Genomic DNA, 18,337 nt, shown 5'->3' on the forward strand with positions numbered 1-18,337 from the left:
TATGTTTGTTAGTTTTCCCCTATTCCATGACAATCTATTTTAAAGCAAGGATTCTGCATCTTGTATATTTTCTATGGATAATTTTTTTAGCATTATAGAATTTTCCCCAAGTTATTGCTCAATACATGCTTGTTTACTGAAATACTAATAAGGGTACGATTGCTGACAGAAATTGGCCATTTGCTATTGCACATTGAACTTTGAACTAGCCATGATTGTTAAACAATGAAATTCTAACCTTATTATGCCAACCCTTAAAGTAGGCTAGCAACTCTATATTCAAAAAGTAAGATAAAGCTTCTGGGTGGAGCTGAAGTATACTGGTTATTAAAGTACACTGTTCAGGCATATCAAGTAAGTTTACTTTATGTTTCTGAAGACAGAGAAGCAGAAGATACTCAGCATGGGAAGAAAGTCGCTGTACCTTCTGATTGTGGGGGTCCTTGTAGCGTATTATATTTATACACCTCTCCCAGATAATTTTGAGGAGCCATGGAGAATGATGTGGTTGCACACATATCTGAAAACTTCAGTACATTTGGTAAGTAAGGAATTTTATGAATTCAGATGAATTTTATGAATTCAGATGAGCATATGCAACTATATGAAGAATTAAGTTTTCCAAGAATCTGCTCTTTTGATATATTGATTTAGTTATTTAGTCATCTTTTTAAATAAGTGCTGTGGCTTTTGTCTATTCGCTGCTTAGAAACGTTGCTTGTTTGTTTGCTTGCTTTCTATTTTACATGTTGGAGTCATGTTAAAAAAAATATCAAAAACAACAAGCGAGGAGCCACTTGAGAAGGTTTACTGAAAAAATGCTTTGTTTAAGTACTATTAATGTCATGATAGTGACTATTCCTTGAAATTTTTTCTTAGGTGTAATTTTGTATTTAACTTTTTTAAACAAGTCAGAGATCATCTGACTGGGCAGCACTGTGTGAGTTATAGTTTTATGCAATCGTCTTCAGAGAATAGACTAAGGAAATTTGGATAAGTTCTCAAGGAAATACTGTAGGCAGGCTGGTTGGCACATGCCCAGAGTCAACCCTGAGAAGCATGATACATCAGAATGAGGCATCATGGCAACCGACTGCTTGCCAGAGCAGCTTGGGCACTGAAAACAAAAAGGGTGTAACTCTTTCTGGCACCTTGGCCATGTTTTCTTGTTTCTTATTACTACTTTGATTAGTTTATTGCCTTTATTTTTTAAAATCTCTTTTCCTAACTTAACTCAGATGGATGTTATAGCTCCTGGATTGTTCTATTTCCCATTTATTCAACAATTCAACCATCTCTCAAATCCTATTAGGCAAACAAGGAGTCTGTTCCAACAGAGTTGACATTCTAGTCGAGGAAAAAAATAATAAATGAGAATCAAATGAATGAATGATTTCAGACCGTGAGCAGTGCCTTGAAGAAGATAGGATGGAGGAAAAGAGAGTAATCTGGGCAGATGGCAGGGCAGGGCTACTGTATATATGGTCAGAGAAAGACATTCTGAGGAGGAAACATCTGCTTAGAGATCCGCAGGATGAAAAGAAACAAGCCACCCTGAGTACCGAGGAAAGACTTTTCCAGCAGAGACAGCAACAAGTGCAAAAATCCCAGCTGCAAAATATTAACTTGAAGAAATCCTATGAAACATTTTGGATTGATGGAAAAATTATTTCGATTTAGTTTGGAGAGGTTAGATGTCATATCATACAGTGCTTTGTGGGCAATGGTAGTAAGTTTTGATTCAATTTTATTTGTAATGTAGAGCGACTAAAGTTTTAAGAAGGGGATGATTTTTTTCTCATACTCATATTTGCCCTCTTTGCACTGCAGTTTGTGAGAGGTTCTTGATATTTTGAGTACTGCTATTATCTCCTTTTAAAAAATTCATTTAAGCAATTGTAATTTTTGTTTGTTTGTTTTTAGTTTTTCTTCTCTGGCAACCATTCTTTTTGTTTTTCTTATTTTTGGGGGGGAGGAGGGAATTCTGTCCATGATCTATAAATGTAATATATTTTCAGAGCTCTCAAAGGATACACATTTTAAAAATTGTTTTAATATCTTTTCTTATTCCTAAATCATTTGATTTGTATTTTTGTTTATTTGTTTTTTGTGGTCAATTCTTCTCTTGCTTTATTTTGTTTTTCCCAGATGTCTTCTCCCATATGTCTAGCAATCTTTGAGTATCTATTTACACATTTTATTGAAGGATTATTCTATGGACATGAAATCAAGAATCAAACTGCTTGATGTAGAATCCTGATAAATATCACTTACTAGCTGTATGAGCTCGAACTACTTATTCAACCTCCCTGGGCTCATTCTCTGAAGTGGATATGTCAATATTGTCTATCTAACATATAGATGAATAGCGTGCTTAGGACACTGGCTTGTCCTAGGATGAAAGGACAGGCTGCAGGCAGGCTGGCCATCCCTCTTTCTCCCACCCACTCTTTCCCTCCCAACCCTGCCTCCCGGCCCCCATGTGCACTCAGCTCTGTAGCCAAGCCTCCCTGCATCAAGAGCCTCCCCATTTCTAACCTAAACTAGTTCCTCTGCCTGGAAGGGTTTTTTTCTGGTTTGTTTAGCTAAATTCTTAGGCAAAGATCTTTCTCCTAAAACTCAGATAAAATTGTGCTTCCTGATTGAAAACTCCTTTCATTTGCTACTCTAAGGTAGCTTTATAATCACCTGATGTCTGCTCTCAAAGTACCTTGTGCAGAGCTCTATTACCGCATTTACATTGCTCTATAACAGTTTACTTATCTTTGAGGTTCTTGAGAAGAACATTTCTCTTATTCATCTCTGGAACTCTAAAGTCTAGTAAAGACTGTCACATTTTTGTGGAATGAGGACTAAATGAATGATTTCTCTCTCCTTTTTAACAACCACTATAGGCATAACCTCTGTACTTCTGGTTCTTTTAAAAGGACCAAAGAGGATTTATGTATGAGAGTTTAGTTTTTTTCACTTGAGCTTATTAAAGGTTAATGTGTACTTGTGTGTTGATAGATCTTTCTGACATCTGGAACTTGATTCTAAGATGTGTGTGAATTTTGCTTTTAGGCTACATTTATCGAGCTGCTAGGACTTAACCATTTTATGGATTCCCTTATGATTACCATGAGATTTAATGAAGTCCCACCGACCTCAGATGAAAATGTCACTGTGACTGAGACTAAATTCAACAATATTCCTGTCCGTATATACATGCCACAGAGGAAGTCAGAAGCTCTAAGAAGGGGTGTGTTTTACATCCATGGTGGTGGCTGGTGTTTGGGAAGTGCTGGTAAGTGGATGCTTTGAAAAACTGTCACTGAGATGGTTCACAAAAATGTTACCAAGGCTCTAGTAGACATACAGTGCCCTTGTGCATGGGCACTGCAATCTCTTTTGCCTTCTATTACTTTGTCCTCATGCAAAGTTTTACTCTTCCTCTAAGCATCAAATCATTCTCTTTCAGAGAGGTCTTTCTTTATCAACCCAAGTTGAGTTGAGAAGACAAAGGTTTTCCTATTTATTGCAATTACTCTAAGAAAACATACCTTGCTATTTCTATCATTCTCCATTTGACATTACAGAACCATCTAATGTCTTAATTCATGTACTCACATATTTCCTTTGTGCCTGGCAATATTCTGGGAGCTTTGGGTACATCTTTGAGCAGACAAAATTCTCTGCCTTCCTGGAGCTAAATTCTAATGGAAGAAAAATCTCTAATTAACAGATAAACAAATAAATATTACAGCGTGTTGTAAAGTGGTAAATGTGGCAAATAGTAGACCAGAGTAATCAAGATTAGGTATGAAGTTTGCAAATTTATTGATGTATAAAATTACAGTACAAAGAGGGATATATTTAGAAGAGGAAGGACTGGGATAAAGTCAGTTGTGTGACTCTGAGAAAATCATCTAACCCAACAGAGTCCCAGAGTCTTTGATATTCATCTCTTTACCTCCAGTAAATAGAACACAGATCAACTGGGGGAGTGGAGATTGAACTGGGTCTAAGTGAAGAACGCTGAACCCCCAAGAGGAAGAATAAATTAGTCCAGACAAGAAATGTTATAAGCTTGAAATTAAGCAAATTTGTTATTTGATGTGGGAAGTTAGGAGAGCTAATAACCGGAGGGGGTGGGGGGAGAAAGATCAGAAATGAAATGACTGTCTTGCTTCTGACAGGATGACTGGGAGGGTGAGGACAGATCCTTGGGAAACACAGATATGAGTGTTGGGTCGAGGCATAAGCAACCAGCAAAGCACTAACAAGTTGTCAAATAAGTCACAAAATGAAAAGAAAGGCAAAGAAGGTGAGAGCCTCAAGAAAGAGGAATTAATACAAAGTACTGAATGGCAGAGAGATGCCAACTAAGTAGGACAGAAGTGCATCTCTTGGATGTTGAACTTTTGTGTTAATATTGTTGAGGGCAAACTTGATGGAATATCCACACAGAAACACACTGAAGCAAGCAAAAAGCGAGAGGTAAGGGAATAATAAGAAAGATTGCTGGCCTTCAAGGGACTTAGTTGTGAAAGGAATAAGCAAGAGCATGATCAAAAGGAGAGTTAAGTTAGAGCATTTTATTTCATTTTTTATATGGAAGAGACATGAACAAGTTGGTAGACTGAAGGAAATGAAAGCAATACATAGAAAAATGTTGGAAAAGAGAGGGGCCGGGGGTGTTGACCATTGGATGAATACCCCAGAGGAAATAAGAGAGAGGAAGATTCTTAGCTTTGGTAAGGTAGTTGGATATGGATAGGAGGGTTGGAGATGGATAAGAAGAGCCTCAAGTCTTCCTCTCAGACAAGAAAAAAGGGAAGAAGACAGGCTTCAGCTAGAGACATTTTTAGGATTGCAGTACAATGAAAACAGTAAATGAGGGGATTTCCAGCTTTGTGTTTTAAAGGGGCATAGTTCTATCCCACTTATATTCAAGTGTTTTGGGGTTTTTTTCCCCTTTTTTCTATTGTTCCATGCACACTTAGGTGGTCCTTCTACATTCCCACAATTCCATCTATATCTGCTTGTGTCACATATCCAACTACACATTGGTCAAGTCAGTGACTTGTCTTTTTATCTTTGCATACCCATATTCTAACACAGAGCCAAATCAATACCTCTTCCAGTAAGAGATTTGGGGTTAGTATTCTAGAGAATGAAGCTGGCTTAGAAGGGCCAGTTACAAAATGTGCAGGATGAAGATAAATGGAGAAAAGAAGAGCAATTGGGAGGCTCCCTGGGAAACTCAAATTCCACTGAGTTGTGGGTAGGTAGTTTCTTATGGATAAGTACAGCATTAAATTTGTCTCCCTACTATTTTAGTGTAGAACAGGTGAAGAACTATCAGCACATAAAACTAGAACAGTAGGACTTTTATGAAGGAAATATTCTCGTCTACATTTGCCCATTCTCACTAATAGACTGCTTTTATTCCTTTTTTCAGCTTTACATAATTATGATCTTCTATCAAGATGGACAGCAGACAGACTTGATGCTGTTGTCATATCAACCAAGTAAGAGCCGTGTTGTTTTGTTTTCAGGACAGATGCCTTATATACCAGGATTCTCTCAGCTTTCGCAGCTGATGCATGATTATGCCAAAAATAAATGTTTCTCAGATGACACTGGGTAGGTGATTGAAAGTGAAGGCTAGGCCTACTCTGACTAGAGTGGAGAAATCTCTCTCTCTCTCTCTCTCTCTCTCTCTCTCTGTGTATGTGTGTGTGTGCGTGTTATTCAGGCAGGCAGGAAGAGCTGAAAGTAAAGATTTTTTTCACATAAATTTGAACTGTATCACGCATAGACATAATTACTTAGACTGAATTTCCTCTCAAACTTTAATTCACAATTTTTATGAATGAGTGCCCCAGAATTGGAAGATGATCTATAAAAGTGCGTTATAAAGAATTCAGATGGTGTTTGTGAAGATAAGTGATATTATCCTTGAAGCGAACTTTGCACAGTGCCTAACACTTGATGAGTCTAAAATATTAAAACTTATTTTCAAATTAAAACAAAATTTTGATGAGTTGGTGCAAAATAGTGTGTTAGATCAATAATCTGTTTGGAAATAACACTTAGAACAATAAAACTAGTGGTAGATTGCTATGTAGACCAATGCCAGAGCAGAATATACCTATTTAAACTGAAACTTTAGGTAATGAACTAAAGTTAAGAAATAACATAGTCATGACTATTTGTCAAGTTAAGTCATTACTATAAAGTCGGAAAATGGTCATGTTCAGTATTTGGTTCTAAGTGGTCATTAATAGATGTAGCAATTTAGAATAATATGTTTTTAAAGTAATTAGAAAATCCAAGCTTATACTAAGTTTTGTATTCTTACTTTATTTTTTAAAAGGATTTTCTTAAAGATGGCAAGTTAAGTGACACCATAAGACATATGCCTGTGTTTGATTCTTCAAAATGACTAATAAATCAGATATACTTAAAAGACATATATGTTTTGGGTATTTTATGCAAATACATGCCTTGCCTTTAAATATATTTTTATTTCATTTATATTAAAGATAAATGGCAACTCTACTACAGAAATTTGGATAATTTTGGTTCTATTAAAATTAAAATGGCCAATAGCACATGGAAAGAAGCTCAACATCATTAACTATTAAGGAAACGCAAATCAAAACCACAATGAAACACCACTTCACACTCACTAAGATGGCTATAATAAAAATGAATAGATAATAACATGTGTTAGTGAGGACAGGGCAAAGTCGGAACTGTCTATATTGATGGTAACGTAAAACAGTGCAGCCACTTTGGGAAACAGTTTCACAGTTCCCTAAATGTTTAAACTTAGGGTTTCCATATGACCCAGAATTTCCATTCCTAGATATATACACAAGGGAAATGAAAACATATCCATATAAAAACTTGTATTTTCATACCATCATTATTTATAAAACCCCAAAAGTGGAAACAACCCCGTGTTCATCAACTGATGAATGGATAAAGAAAATGTAGTATACCCATACAATGGAATACTATTTGACAATGAAAAGGAATGCTAAAACATGGATAAATCTTGAAAATATTATGTTAAGTAAAATAAGCCAGTCACAAAAGGCCATACATAGTATTATTTCATTTATATAAAATGTCCAGAATAGGCAAATCTATAAAGACAAAGTAGATTAGAGATTGCCTTGGTCTGGATGTGAGGGGTGGAGAGAAATGGCAAGTGATTACTAATGGGTTCAGGGTTTCTTTTGGGAGATAATGAAAATGTGCTAAAAATTAAGAACTTATATTCATCAAAAGACACTAATACAAATCTCAAAGTGTGTGTGTGTGTGTGTGTGTGTGTGTATGTATGTGTGTGCATGTACACATATGTATACATATATAAATGTAAAAACTACATTTATATATTTTCTTATTCAAAATATATAAACACCTACCAATTAACAGAAGGATTGGGAAAAGCTTGAAAAAAAGACAATGTACAGAAAAGGATATGCAAATCATCAATGAATATATACTACAGAATATCTAATCAATACTCCTAAAGATTATCAAGTTTATGAGAAACAATAAAATAGACTGTCACATACAAGAGGAGACTAAGGAGACAAGACATCTTGATATGATGTGGCATGCTGGATAGGATCCTGAAACAGAAAGGGACATTAGCAGTAGTGTACCAATGTTGAGTTCTTAGTTTTAACAAATGTATCCTGGTTATATATGATGTTAATATTAGAGGAAGCTGGGTGAAGGGAATTTGATAACTCTCTTATATTCTCTTTTCAATCTTTCTGTAAACTTAAACTTACTCCAAAATAAAAAGCTTATTTAAGAAATTTAAAAAACATCAAAAGTTAGTATACATCAGGAAAGTAGAAATTAAAATCACTAGGAGATAACTCTGTATACCTCATATTTTTGCTAAAATGAAAAAGATATAAAACACCAAGAGTTGGTAAAGATATGAATTGACAGGCACTTTCATAAACTGCTGGTTTGAGAATAACTAGTGCTGGTTTGGTTGCACTACTTTGCAAAACTCTTTGACAGTATTAAGTAAAATTAAGCAAATATGCGTAACTCTGTGGCCATCAATAACACAGGTACATATCAATAAAAATACGTACATATGTTCACACACACAAAAAAACATATACTAGAATATTCATAGAAGGACTGTTTGTGAAAGCCCAAGACTGCAAGTTTTAGGCTGGATCACAGTCCCCCTGCCCTGTCCTGTGCAGGTCGTGAGTTAGGTAATTGAAAAAGATTCTGGTAGCTGAAAATAGGATAGACATGCACTATTCTGACATGAGTTCTGCTGGCCAGTGGTTCAGAGCTGTTGTCTTCCATACCAAAAGTACACAACAGTGACAACAAGCCAAGGGGTACATGGGCACACATGTGTACTAACACTACTCTTATACAATTTGTTTACAATGGATATGCTGAATCATACCCAGCCAGATATAAGCTGAGGGGACCTGACTATACTCACTCCATTTTCCTCACACTCCACCCCTTCAGGGTTCCTCACTGTAAAATCTATGCATCTGAGAACTTCCATGCTATTCCCTTAGCGAGGATGGCTGACTCTTGCATTCATAGACTACAGCAGCAATATAGGCTGCAGCAACATGCCACTAAAACACAGGCACTTCCTCCCAGTACAGCTAACACCTACCTCCAGGAGGGCAACACATTGGCCCACCATTCCTGGAGGGGATCGCCAGTCATTTTTTGGATAGCATGAATTTCACTGGTTAATTGCTGCAAAGCCTGAGTAACATTATGATGATAGTCAGAGATATACACACAGCATTCTGTTCAGGCCGGGTCCAGGTAGCAGTTGTCATTGGGATGATCTCCCATGGGAATCCTGCAGCCACACTGATAGGAAACTTGGTGCATATGTATGTGACCAGTTGACTATGGTGCTGGCAGCCACGAGACTATGGGCAAAGAGACAAAAGGGTTATTGGCACCAAAAGAGGCAGTTCTTGCCCCTCTGGCAGAATACATGTTAACTTACCACCCTGGAAAGAATGGTTGCAGGAACAGGTGCTGAGGCTCTGTGTAACAGAGCCTTCGCAGAGGGTCCACCCTTGTGGGGTCTCTCATTTAAGATCCTGACTGTCAGCCATAACTGCCGTGTCCACCCTTTCAGGGATGGGGGTTGGGCAGATGGCCTTAGTCACTTTTTCAGAAGACCATTGTACTTTTCAATCATTCCTGCTGCTAGGGCATGATACAGCACATGTAACTTCCACGAATAAACAACTGGGAAGCCCACTTCTGTACTTCATGTCCAGTAAAGTAGGTTCCATTATCACTCTCTATGTCCAGGGGCCGGCTGCATATGGCTGTAAGGCTATTCAGCACATTAATAGTGCTTACCTGTTCTGGGGCCTTACAGGGCCACACAAACAGAAGACCAGTAGCCATATCAATGGCTGTGAAGATATACCTGAAATTCTCTGACCTTGGCAGTGGTCCCACAAAATCCACTTGCCATCGAATCAGGGACATTCTTTCTCAAATTATTTGCCTGTCGGTATGTGGCACCTGCTGGGGGTGTGGACTCTTTAGGGCAACACATGTTTGTTATATCTTCCCATTTTATGGGCAGGTTCCACCTTTGAACCATCAACCACATGGTCTTGCAGAAGGCATGCTGCATTCATCAATGTAACCACTGGGCTACATCAGCTTCTGGATCTCTCTCCAGCCATCTTACATTAGCCAAGGCATCATCTTCATCATTGCCCAGACTGGCTAAGGGGAAATGTTCTGTGACATGGAAAAGAGTTACTTCCTTTTCATGTCCTAATTTCCATAACTCTTGCCACATGGCTTGTCCCACAGGGGTCAGTGGCCTACCATCCACCGTTGATATTTCCAAGTACATATCCAAAGGATAAGACCCTTATATATGGCCCACTCACATTGTTCCAAATGGTCTAGCAGTGTTGGAGCCACCTTGGTTAAATCTGCAAGAGAATCAGAGGTTAGTAAGACATCATCTATATAATGAAACGTAACCATGCTGGGCCTAGTCCACTTGGCTAGGTCCCCAGCCACTAAACCATGACAGATGGTTGGGCTCTGCAGGTAGCCTTGGGGCAACACTTGAAAAGTCATTGCCTTCCTCCCCAGGTGAAGGCAAATTTATCTTGGCTATCAGCCAAGATCAGATAGAGAAAAAAGCTGAGTTGTCAGCTGATCCATCAAGCTGTGAACTGAAGGCATGGCCACGTGCAAAAGAGGCACTACTTTGTTCAGTTCTCAATAATCCGCAGTCATCCTCCCATCAGTTTTTTTCACTGGCCATACAGGGGTGGTAAATGGGCTATGTGCAGGATGAATAATGCCAACCTTTACTAAATCGAATATAGTGGCACCTATCTCCGCATGACCTCCTGGCAGGCGATACTGTTTCACATTGACTACATGTCTTGGCTTGGATAATACCTGTGGGTCGTGTTTAGCATGTCCCCATAACATAGGCTTCACTGTTTGTATCTGCAGTTGGAATTCTCCAACTGTCGTTTGCAGGTGCAAACCATAATGTACATCTATAACCAAGATGTATTCAGCTACTTGAGATACATACACAGCATATACATGAGGGGGCAATTGTCCTATGCCCAGAGATTTGACTTTAATAGTATGTCCTCCATAGCCATCATCATTCACTGTGGCCCCCGGAAACTTATCTGGGTTGCCATGTGTCAGGCTACATTCTCTGCCAGTATCCACCAGTGCTAACACTCACTACATTTGTCTCTGACTAACGTCTTGCCAGTTCAACATGAGGCCTCCAGTCCTCATCTGCCCCCAAAAGGCAAGCACCTTGGCCTGCTCCCTAGCCATAGGAGAAGAGTCCATCTGCCTCCACAGAAGTAGCCATGAAATCTTCCAGATTCACTGGGCATACTTTATCATTTTTCTCTTTTGGAAGTTTGGTGTAATGCTGTTTAGGGTGCAATTGTTGCCACAAGGCAAACAGGACCACATTTGGTTGCCAGTCAATTTTTTTTCCTATCAGGTCCTGTCATAAGCAAGTCAAATCTCATCTGCATACAGCTGGTCTTGCTCAGCCCCTTTCAGGTAAAATCCTGAGCATTTCTTGGCGGTTGAGACTTCACCACCTTTTGGACCCACTTTGTTTGTCTCCTCCCCTCTGCCTCACCGAAACTGGCCATGATGTTCACTTCATGTATAGGATGACCAACATATGGGGCTAGTATAGCCATCAGTGACCCAAAGGATGTTGATGGTGCTTTTTGCAGCACTACATCTCTCATGCTGCTGGTAAAATGTCCATCATCTGAGCCACAGGTGTTCACATTAAAAATGGACTATTATATCCCCTGTTCCCAAATTATTTGAACCAACTTGGCGTATGTTTGCCATCTACTCACAGTTTTGGGCAGTTCTCTGGTGTTCGTCCACATGGTCCAGATGTCTGCATTCACTCATTCCATCAAGGAGTGGTTATCCTGTCCTGGTGCATATCTGTGGCTATTCTGTAGCCACTGCCTCAGGGATGGGTGCATGGCGGTAGAGGCTAACTTTTCCATCTCATCACCAGAGCACATCACAGCATCCACCCTTAAATCCCACAATCACAGGAGCCAAGCAGCTTGGGGTTCACCCTGTTTCTGCCGAAACTGTTTCCCTAAGTCAACCAACTCAACTTGAGTGCAAGGGACATAGGTGGCATATTGGGTCATTTGTGTATTGCCCTCTGGTTGCCCACCTGGTCCCATGGGCTGCTCATGCTTCCATTTCTGATGAACAACATGTCATGCCAGGGGACACACAGTCTCTCCCAACTTACCATCAGATTCATCATCATCCCTGGTGTCAAAAGCAGGAGTGACCTGTTGCTGTACTTCCGACTACAGAACAAGTACTTGTGCTTCCAACAAGTCTGATTTCTGCTGCAAATCTCAAAGCCACACTGCTTCATGGAGTGCCTGATCCATGTTGACTCACAGTACAGTGAGCAACAGCCAGACCCTGGTCAACAGGAAAGTGGCCATCGGGTACTACATACTCAAGGGTAGCCACATTTCCTGCCCCTCCCTAGGGCTAGTGACTCCCTTACCTGCTCAGAATCATGACGACAACTATGCCAATTGTCGGTTTGGATCCCAGACCGCTCTGCCCCATCCTGTGCAGGTGGTGAGTCAGGTAGTTGAAAAAGATTCTGTGGGTGATAACAGGATAGACATGCTTTATTCCAGTGCGAGATCTGCCAGCCAGCGATACAGAGCCGATTCACTGTCTTCTGTACCGAAAGTACACAACAGTGGCAACAAGCCAAGGGGTACATGGACGCACACGCAAACTAACACTACTCTTCTATAACTTGTTCACAACAGATGTGCTGAATCATACCCAGCCAGATATGAGGCGAGGGGGCCTGACTGTACTGACTCCATTTTCCTCACAGCAAGCAACTCAAATTTCATAACATTTTTTTAAGTTTAAAAAATATTTATTTAGTACTTATTTATTTATTTAATTAATTGCACTAAGAACACAGCATGAGGTCAACCTTCTTTAAAAAATTCTATATGTACATTAGTGTCGACTGTACAATGTTGTACAACATATCTCTAGAGCTTATTCATATTGCTGGTGTGAATCTTTATGCTGACTGATTAGTAACTCCCCATTTCTGCCTCCACACAATCCCTAGCAACCACGGTTTCACTCTTCGATTCTATGAATTTTGCTATGTTAGATGCCTCATCTAAGTGGAATCACACAGTACTTGTTCTTCTGTGACTGGCTTATTTTACTTATCCCATCAACATGTTAATGGATAAATAAGTTGCAGTATATTGACACAATGAAGTACTAGAATAGTACTAGAATAGAAGCACACAGCAATGTCGATGGGGCTCAAAAACATAATGTTGAACAATCAAAACTAGATACACAGGAGTATGTGCTATATGATTCCATTTATTTAAATGGAAAAAATGGGCAAAATCAATCAATGCTGTTTTGTCAGATTAGTGGATATTTCAGGAGTTGGAGAGAGTAAATAGGAGATTCTTGAGGTGCTGGAAATGTTCTACTTCTTGATCTGGATGCTGGTTGTATGGCTGTGTTCAGTTTGAAAATTAAGGTTAGATGCTTAGGATATGTGCACTTCTGGTATGCATATTATGCTTTAATAAAAAGTTTTTTTCTAAAGTGATATTAAAAACGATGTTTTTCCCCCCACAGCTACAGATTAGCACCTAAGTATCATTTCCCAATTCAATTTGAAGATGTGTATAATGCTTTAAAGTGGTTCTTACACAAAAAAGTTCTTGCAAAATATGGTGTAAACCCTGAGAGAATCGGTGTTTCTGGAGATAGTGCAGGAGGGAATTTAGCTGCAGCCGTGACTCAGCAGGTAAAATGCTTGTCATTTCTATATATTTTTAAATAACCTACTTATAAACAGATCTAATACATAAATCAAAATGTAAATGCAAATACAAAGATAGTAATTTTTTGGAAGTATTAAAGAGAATATGGAGAAGAAGTGCCCAAAATATAAAAATGTCAATCTCTGCTCCTGCTCTTGTCATAGTTTTTTTCTTTCTTAATGAAATGACAATTTATTTAAAATTATACATGTCTCAGTGAAATATTATTCTACTCAAATGAATTAGATAATATAATTGCATCACCAATGACCTTATGTTGGTAGATAATCACATTATTTTTAGAAATTATCAGCATATTCAAAGTTTTCTGTGCTACTTACAAGAATTGAAAAGATTTCTTTGTGTGTGTATGTAAAATCAGATATTTTTATTTGTCATTTAATAATGGTAATAAAATAATAATAATAAATGGCATTTTCATCTCAGATTACTATGTAGAATGGATTTAGTTTTATAACAAAGAAAAATACTGCTACTGATTATTTAAAATTTAAACTATTCTCCCATGCCTTAGTCGCAGTCAGGAGGGGAAGCTACCTATGAGCTACATATGTGGAAATTTGGATTTCATTAGTTTACTTTAATGACAAACTGAATTGAAGGCCATTTTAAGACATTGCTATTATTTGTTTTTGTTTTGTTAGCTATTTTCATTTACAATTTTTTCACACTAAAAAAAAAATGTTTGGCTACTAGAGTCTAGTGGACAATATTCTGAAAAGGAAAGAATGTTATGTTTGGGCTTGTTGCAACCACAATATAGAACAAGTACTTGAAACTGTGAGAGTGGATTTCTAATCATTACTGTGGGTTTCATAATGTAGTAGAAAAGGCTGATTGGACATCAGGAGACTTGGATTTTCTTGAGACGCAGTAAATTCCATAGATGTGATCTTTCCCAGGTCACTTAATCTCTGTAAACATCCATTTCCTCATCTGTAAGGAAAAATGAACAATTTCAACTTTACAAAACTGTTTTCAGGGTCACATGAACAAATTTATGTAAAATATCTAGCAACTTGCAATGATCTTTACAAATTGTCTCCAGAATGCTCAGAATAGTCTATTTTGACCAATACGGTTAAAATGCAGATAAATACCACAATTTGCAAAGTATTGTGGGTATATTTAATAATATCTTTATTTAATGTAGAAGTTATATGTGCCTTTTACAGTATAATATATTATCCACTTAAAAATATATATAAAATTACGTTTCAAAGTATATGTTTTCAAAAAATAAAACATTTTATGAAATTTTATTCTTAGAAATCACTTTTTTTGCCTGCTCTGATATTTGGGTATTTTCTTTGCAGACTGCTGATCTTTACAAATATTAGCACATTAGGTTTGATATGGGAAAGAGTAATGTTAATAGAATGTTTCACACAGAAACCTGCTCAAATCCCCTAAAGTAGCATGTTACTTGAGCATCAAAGCCAAATCAGAAATCCTACTAAGTTATCCTTCCTCTCCAGGGCATAGCCTACCAGTACACTAGTATATTTTAGTGAACCCGTACATAACAAAAGAGAAATAAGGTCAAATTTATGCAGTTCTGCTGGTTGTCATTCTTGGTAGAAAGGAGAGGACGTTAACTTTCTAATTATTGCTTAGATCCTTTTGTATTATCCATGAGGATTATACAACAGACAATTTTCCTTAAGTTAAGAGTATCCTTTAATTAATGAACATTTAGTTCTAGAAACCCATTCTGAATATTTGAAAGTTTGTTGAAATGGTATATTTCAGTTATTACTTAAGTATTTTTGATATTATAAATTTATATTTAGGTTATCTTATTATGGTTATTTTATTGTTTTAGAATGAAAATAATTTGTGCACATCATCTTAATTATTTTTCAGCTCTTAAACGACCCAGATGTCAAGGTCAAACTCAAGATCCAGTCTTTAATTTATCCTGCCCTTCAGACTCTTGATGTAGATTCACCATCATATCGAGAAAATTCACATTTTCCAGTTCTGTCCAAATCACTCATGGTCAGGTTCTGGAGCGAGTATTTTACTACAGACAGATCACTTGAGAAAGCCATGCTGTCCAACCAGCATGTTCCTGTGGAATCGAGTCATCTGTTCCAGTTTGTTAACTGGAGTTCCTTACTCCCCGAGAAGTTTAAGAAAGGCCACATTTATAAGAATCCAACTCATGGTAGTTCTGAGCTGGCAAAAAAGTATCCAGGATTCCTAGACGTGAGGGCAGCACCTCTGCTGGCTGATGACAAGAAGTTGCGTGGTTTACCCCTGACCTATGTCATCACCTGTCAATATGATGTCTTAAGAGATGACGGACTCATGTATGTCACCCGCCTTCGGAACGCTGGAGTTCAGGTGACCCATAACCACATAGAGGGTGCATTCCATGGAACACTTTCATTTCCTGAATTCAAAATTAGTTACAGGATGAAAAATCAGTATATTAATTGGCTAAGGGAAAATCTATAATAAAACATTTATCAATGATACATTTTCAGAATAAAGTAAATCTCAAAACGTCAAAAAATCCACATTAGAAATTGTTTTTTCTTGGAATGCTTTACTTAAGGTGCACATATAGTCTAATAATTCTTACTGTAAATAGTCACCTTTCCACTTTTCTTTTTAACTCCGAAAGATTTCATTGAATTTTCCACATTGTCTATCTGCTATTTCTGCAATTTTCCCCTTACATTGTTAATCTTACTTTTTAAGTATCTTGTTTTCTTGTATACTCTCTTTTTTGTGTGTTAGCTATTATTTGCAATTGCAGGAAGATAAATGTAAGCGAATATTGCCTATCTGAGTAATGTTTGAGATTTTAATCAATGCACATTTAGGGTCTGAAAAACTTGTAATTACAATGAGCTAGGTTCCAACTCTCTTTAAAAGCAGTTGCCACAGTACAATGCCATTTTATTACCACTGTAAATTTCTCTTCTTCTGTGAAACACTTCTAGAATCCAGGCACCAAGTGTTGCACTATTCAATGCAAAATTTCACTGTACACTTTGGGGAATTAGCTGCATTGCATTTGGGGAAAGGTAGAGAAACTGAAACAACCAAAGTTGTAGAAGTAACTGACCAATGATAAAAAATTTAATCTGTGCAGAGCCCATCCTGACATTGCAGGGAGGAACGCAAAATAAAATGGAATGTATTTCAAGAGACTAAGCAGAATTATTTGTACTGACCGTGAACTATGTAATTCATTCTCGTTATGAAACAGCACAGCCACAGGCAGTTTTCAGGTGGTGCAGGAGCTCCACGCAGCCATCTGGTACTAAAGCTACTTCCATCTTTGTACTTCACCATCTTCACCATCTTTTGTATAAATACTCATAATTATTGAGCTCATTTCTGAGTACCATCTGAATCTTCTGTTTAGGCAGAGATGGGATTTGGCAAAAGAGCTATACTTGAGACAATTTTATTACTTCGGGAGAAAAATAGTAATCACAGAAGCTACCACCAATAGACTTCTTATATTTCATTTTCTAGGATTGTGTCACAAGAAATTTTGCAAAGAAAGAAGTTTTGGTGTTGGGCAAATTACATTTTTTTATGCTAAGAAATAAGCTAAGAATAGAGAGGTAACTAGCAGAATATGTCACACACATCTATAGCAGTAACTTGTTAAAAAACAATTGTGGGATAATGATTTTCTGAGTAAACAAGTAGAGTTGTGGTTTAATATTAAATGTAATGAATAGACATATAAGTTGGATTAAGGTCCCAAATGATCATTTCTGTACCACATACAAACAAAAAATGTGTTGGTTGCTTTGAAATAAACTCTTGAATTCTTCCATGCTGGTACTTGCTATTGTTTCACCTGATCCCTCCTCAAATCAGGAAGCAGCAACACTCACAAGCAGACATTTTCTTGACCAGAGAGATGGGTACTCAACTGTCATCTACAATATTTTCACATTAAGCAAATATTTTCTTGGACAATTGAAGTAATGATGGCATTAAGCAGACAAGAGGAGCAGGCTGGAGAGTTAATTTACTGACATTTGTGAAACTAACATTCCAGAAGTTTGAACTATATCTTGATAAAGGTGATAATGTTTTTGGATTAGTTTAATTTTTAGTAAAATTGAGTGGCAATGATACAATTTCAAAACAAGGTGATTGTCTTGCGGGGGGTGGGGACTAAAAATTCCAGTGGTCTGGCAATTCCACTTTCAGGTACTTCTCAAAACAAATTGAAACACAGGTCCACAGGAAAACTGGTGCAGGTATGTCCATTTTAGCTTTATTCACATCATCAAAGATTTTGGGTGGAATTCCCTAATTTTTTGTATTTTCCTTCTCTTCAACTTCTAGTGACTGAAATCTTACACCTACATGAGGATGTTTCTTCCTCTGTTTCCCCTCATGTCACAAGAGCTGCAGGTGGGGTAGGGGTTTGCCTTACTTCTTGCTCTCTGCAGACCATCCCCTCTACCTCCAGTCTTGTTCAGGGGCCAGCAAACTCCAGCCTGAAGCCCAAATCCAGCCTGTTGCCTGTTTTTGTACAATTCTGAGCTAAGAATAGTTTATACTTTATAATGCATTGTGCTAAAAAGAAAAAAGAAAAAGAGGTGACAGTGGAGGAAGAACAGGAAGAGGAAACAGAGAACGTATTTGACTGGCGAAGCCTGAAATATTTATCATCTGACCCTTTACAGAAAAAGCTTGCAACAGACTATAGCACTACTGCCTGTCCTCTGCAGTCACCTGCTGAGCCTGGGTTACTCCACCTCACATCTCAAAAGATTTCACCTTTGAGCTCACTGTCAGTATCTTACTATTACACTAGTAACCCAGTATTTATTTAGATGATCCATTAAGCAATGTGGACTTTCAGCTATTTGCACACTTTCCTTTAATAATCTTGTTCTCTCTTTGAA

The 18,337-nt window shown here is 37.8% G+C and overlaps 1 protein-coding gene across 1 annotated transcript; it reads left to right on the forward strand.

The window, feature by feature from the left end:
- The first annotated feature begins 403 nt into the window (after window positions 1–403).
- On the forward strand, window positions 404–15,955 carry LOC134362980 (arylacetamide deacetylase). The gene is made up of 5 exons (XM_063078458.1): window positions 404–541; window positions 3,064–3,286; window positions 5,444–5,513; window positions 13,237–13,408; window positions 15,312–15,955. The coding sequence occupies exons 1-5, from the start codon at window positions 404–406 to the stop codon at window positions 15,906–15,908; spliced, it is 1,200 nt and encodes a 399-aa protein (XP_062934528.1). The 3' UTR covers window positions 15,909–15,955.
- The last annotated feature ends 2,382 nt before the right edge of the window (window positions 15,956–18,337 follow it).

The sequence above is a fragment of the Cynocephalus volans genome, chromosome 1 (genome assembly GCF_027409185.1).
Source record: "Cynocephalus volans isolate mCynVol1 chromosome 1, mCynVol1.pri, whole genome shotgun sequence".
NCBI lineage: Eukaryota > Metazoa > Chordata > Mammalia > Dermoptera > Cynocephalidae > Cynocephalus > Cynocephalus volans.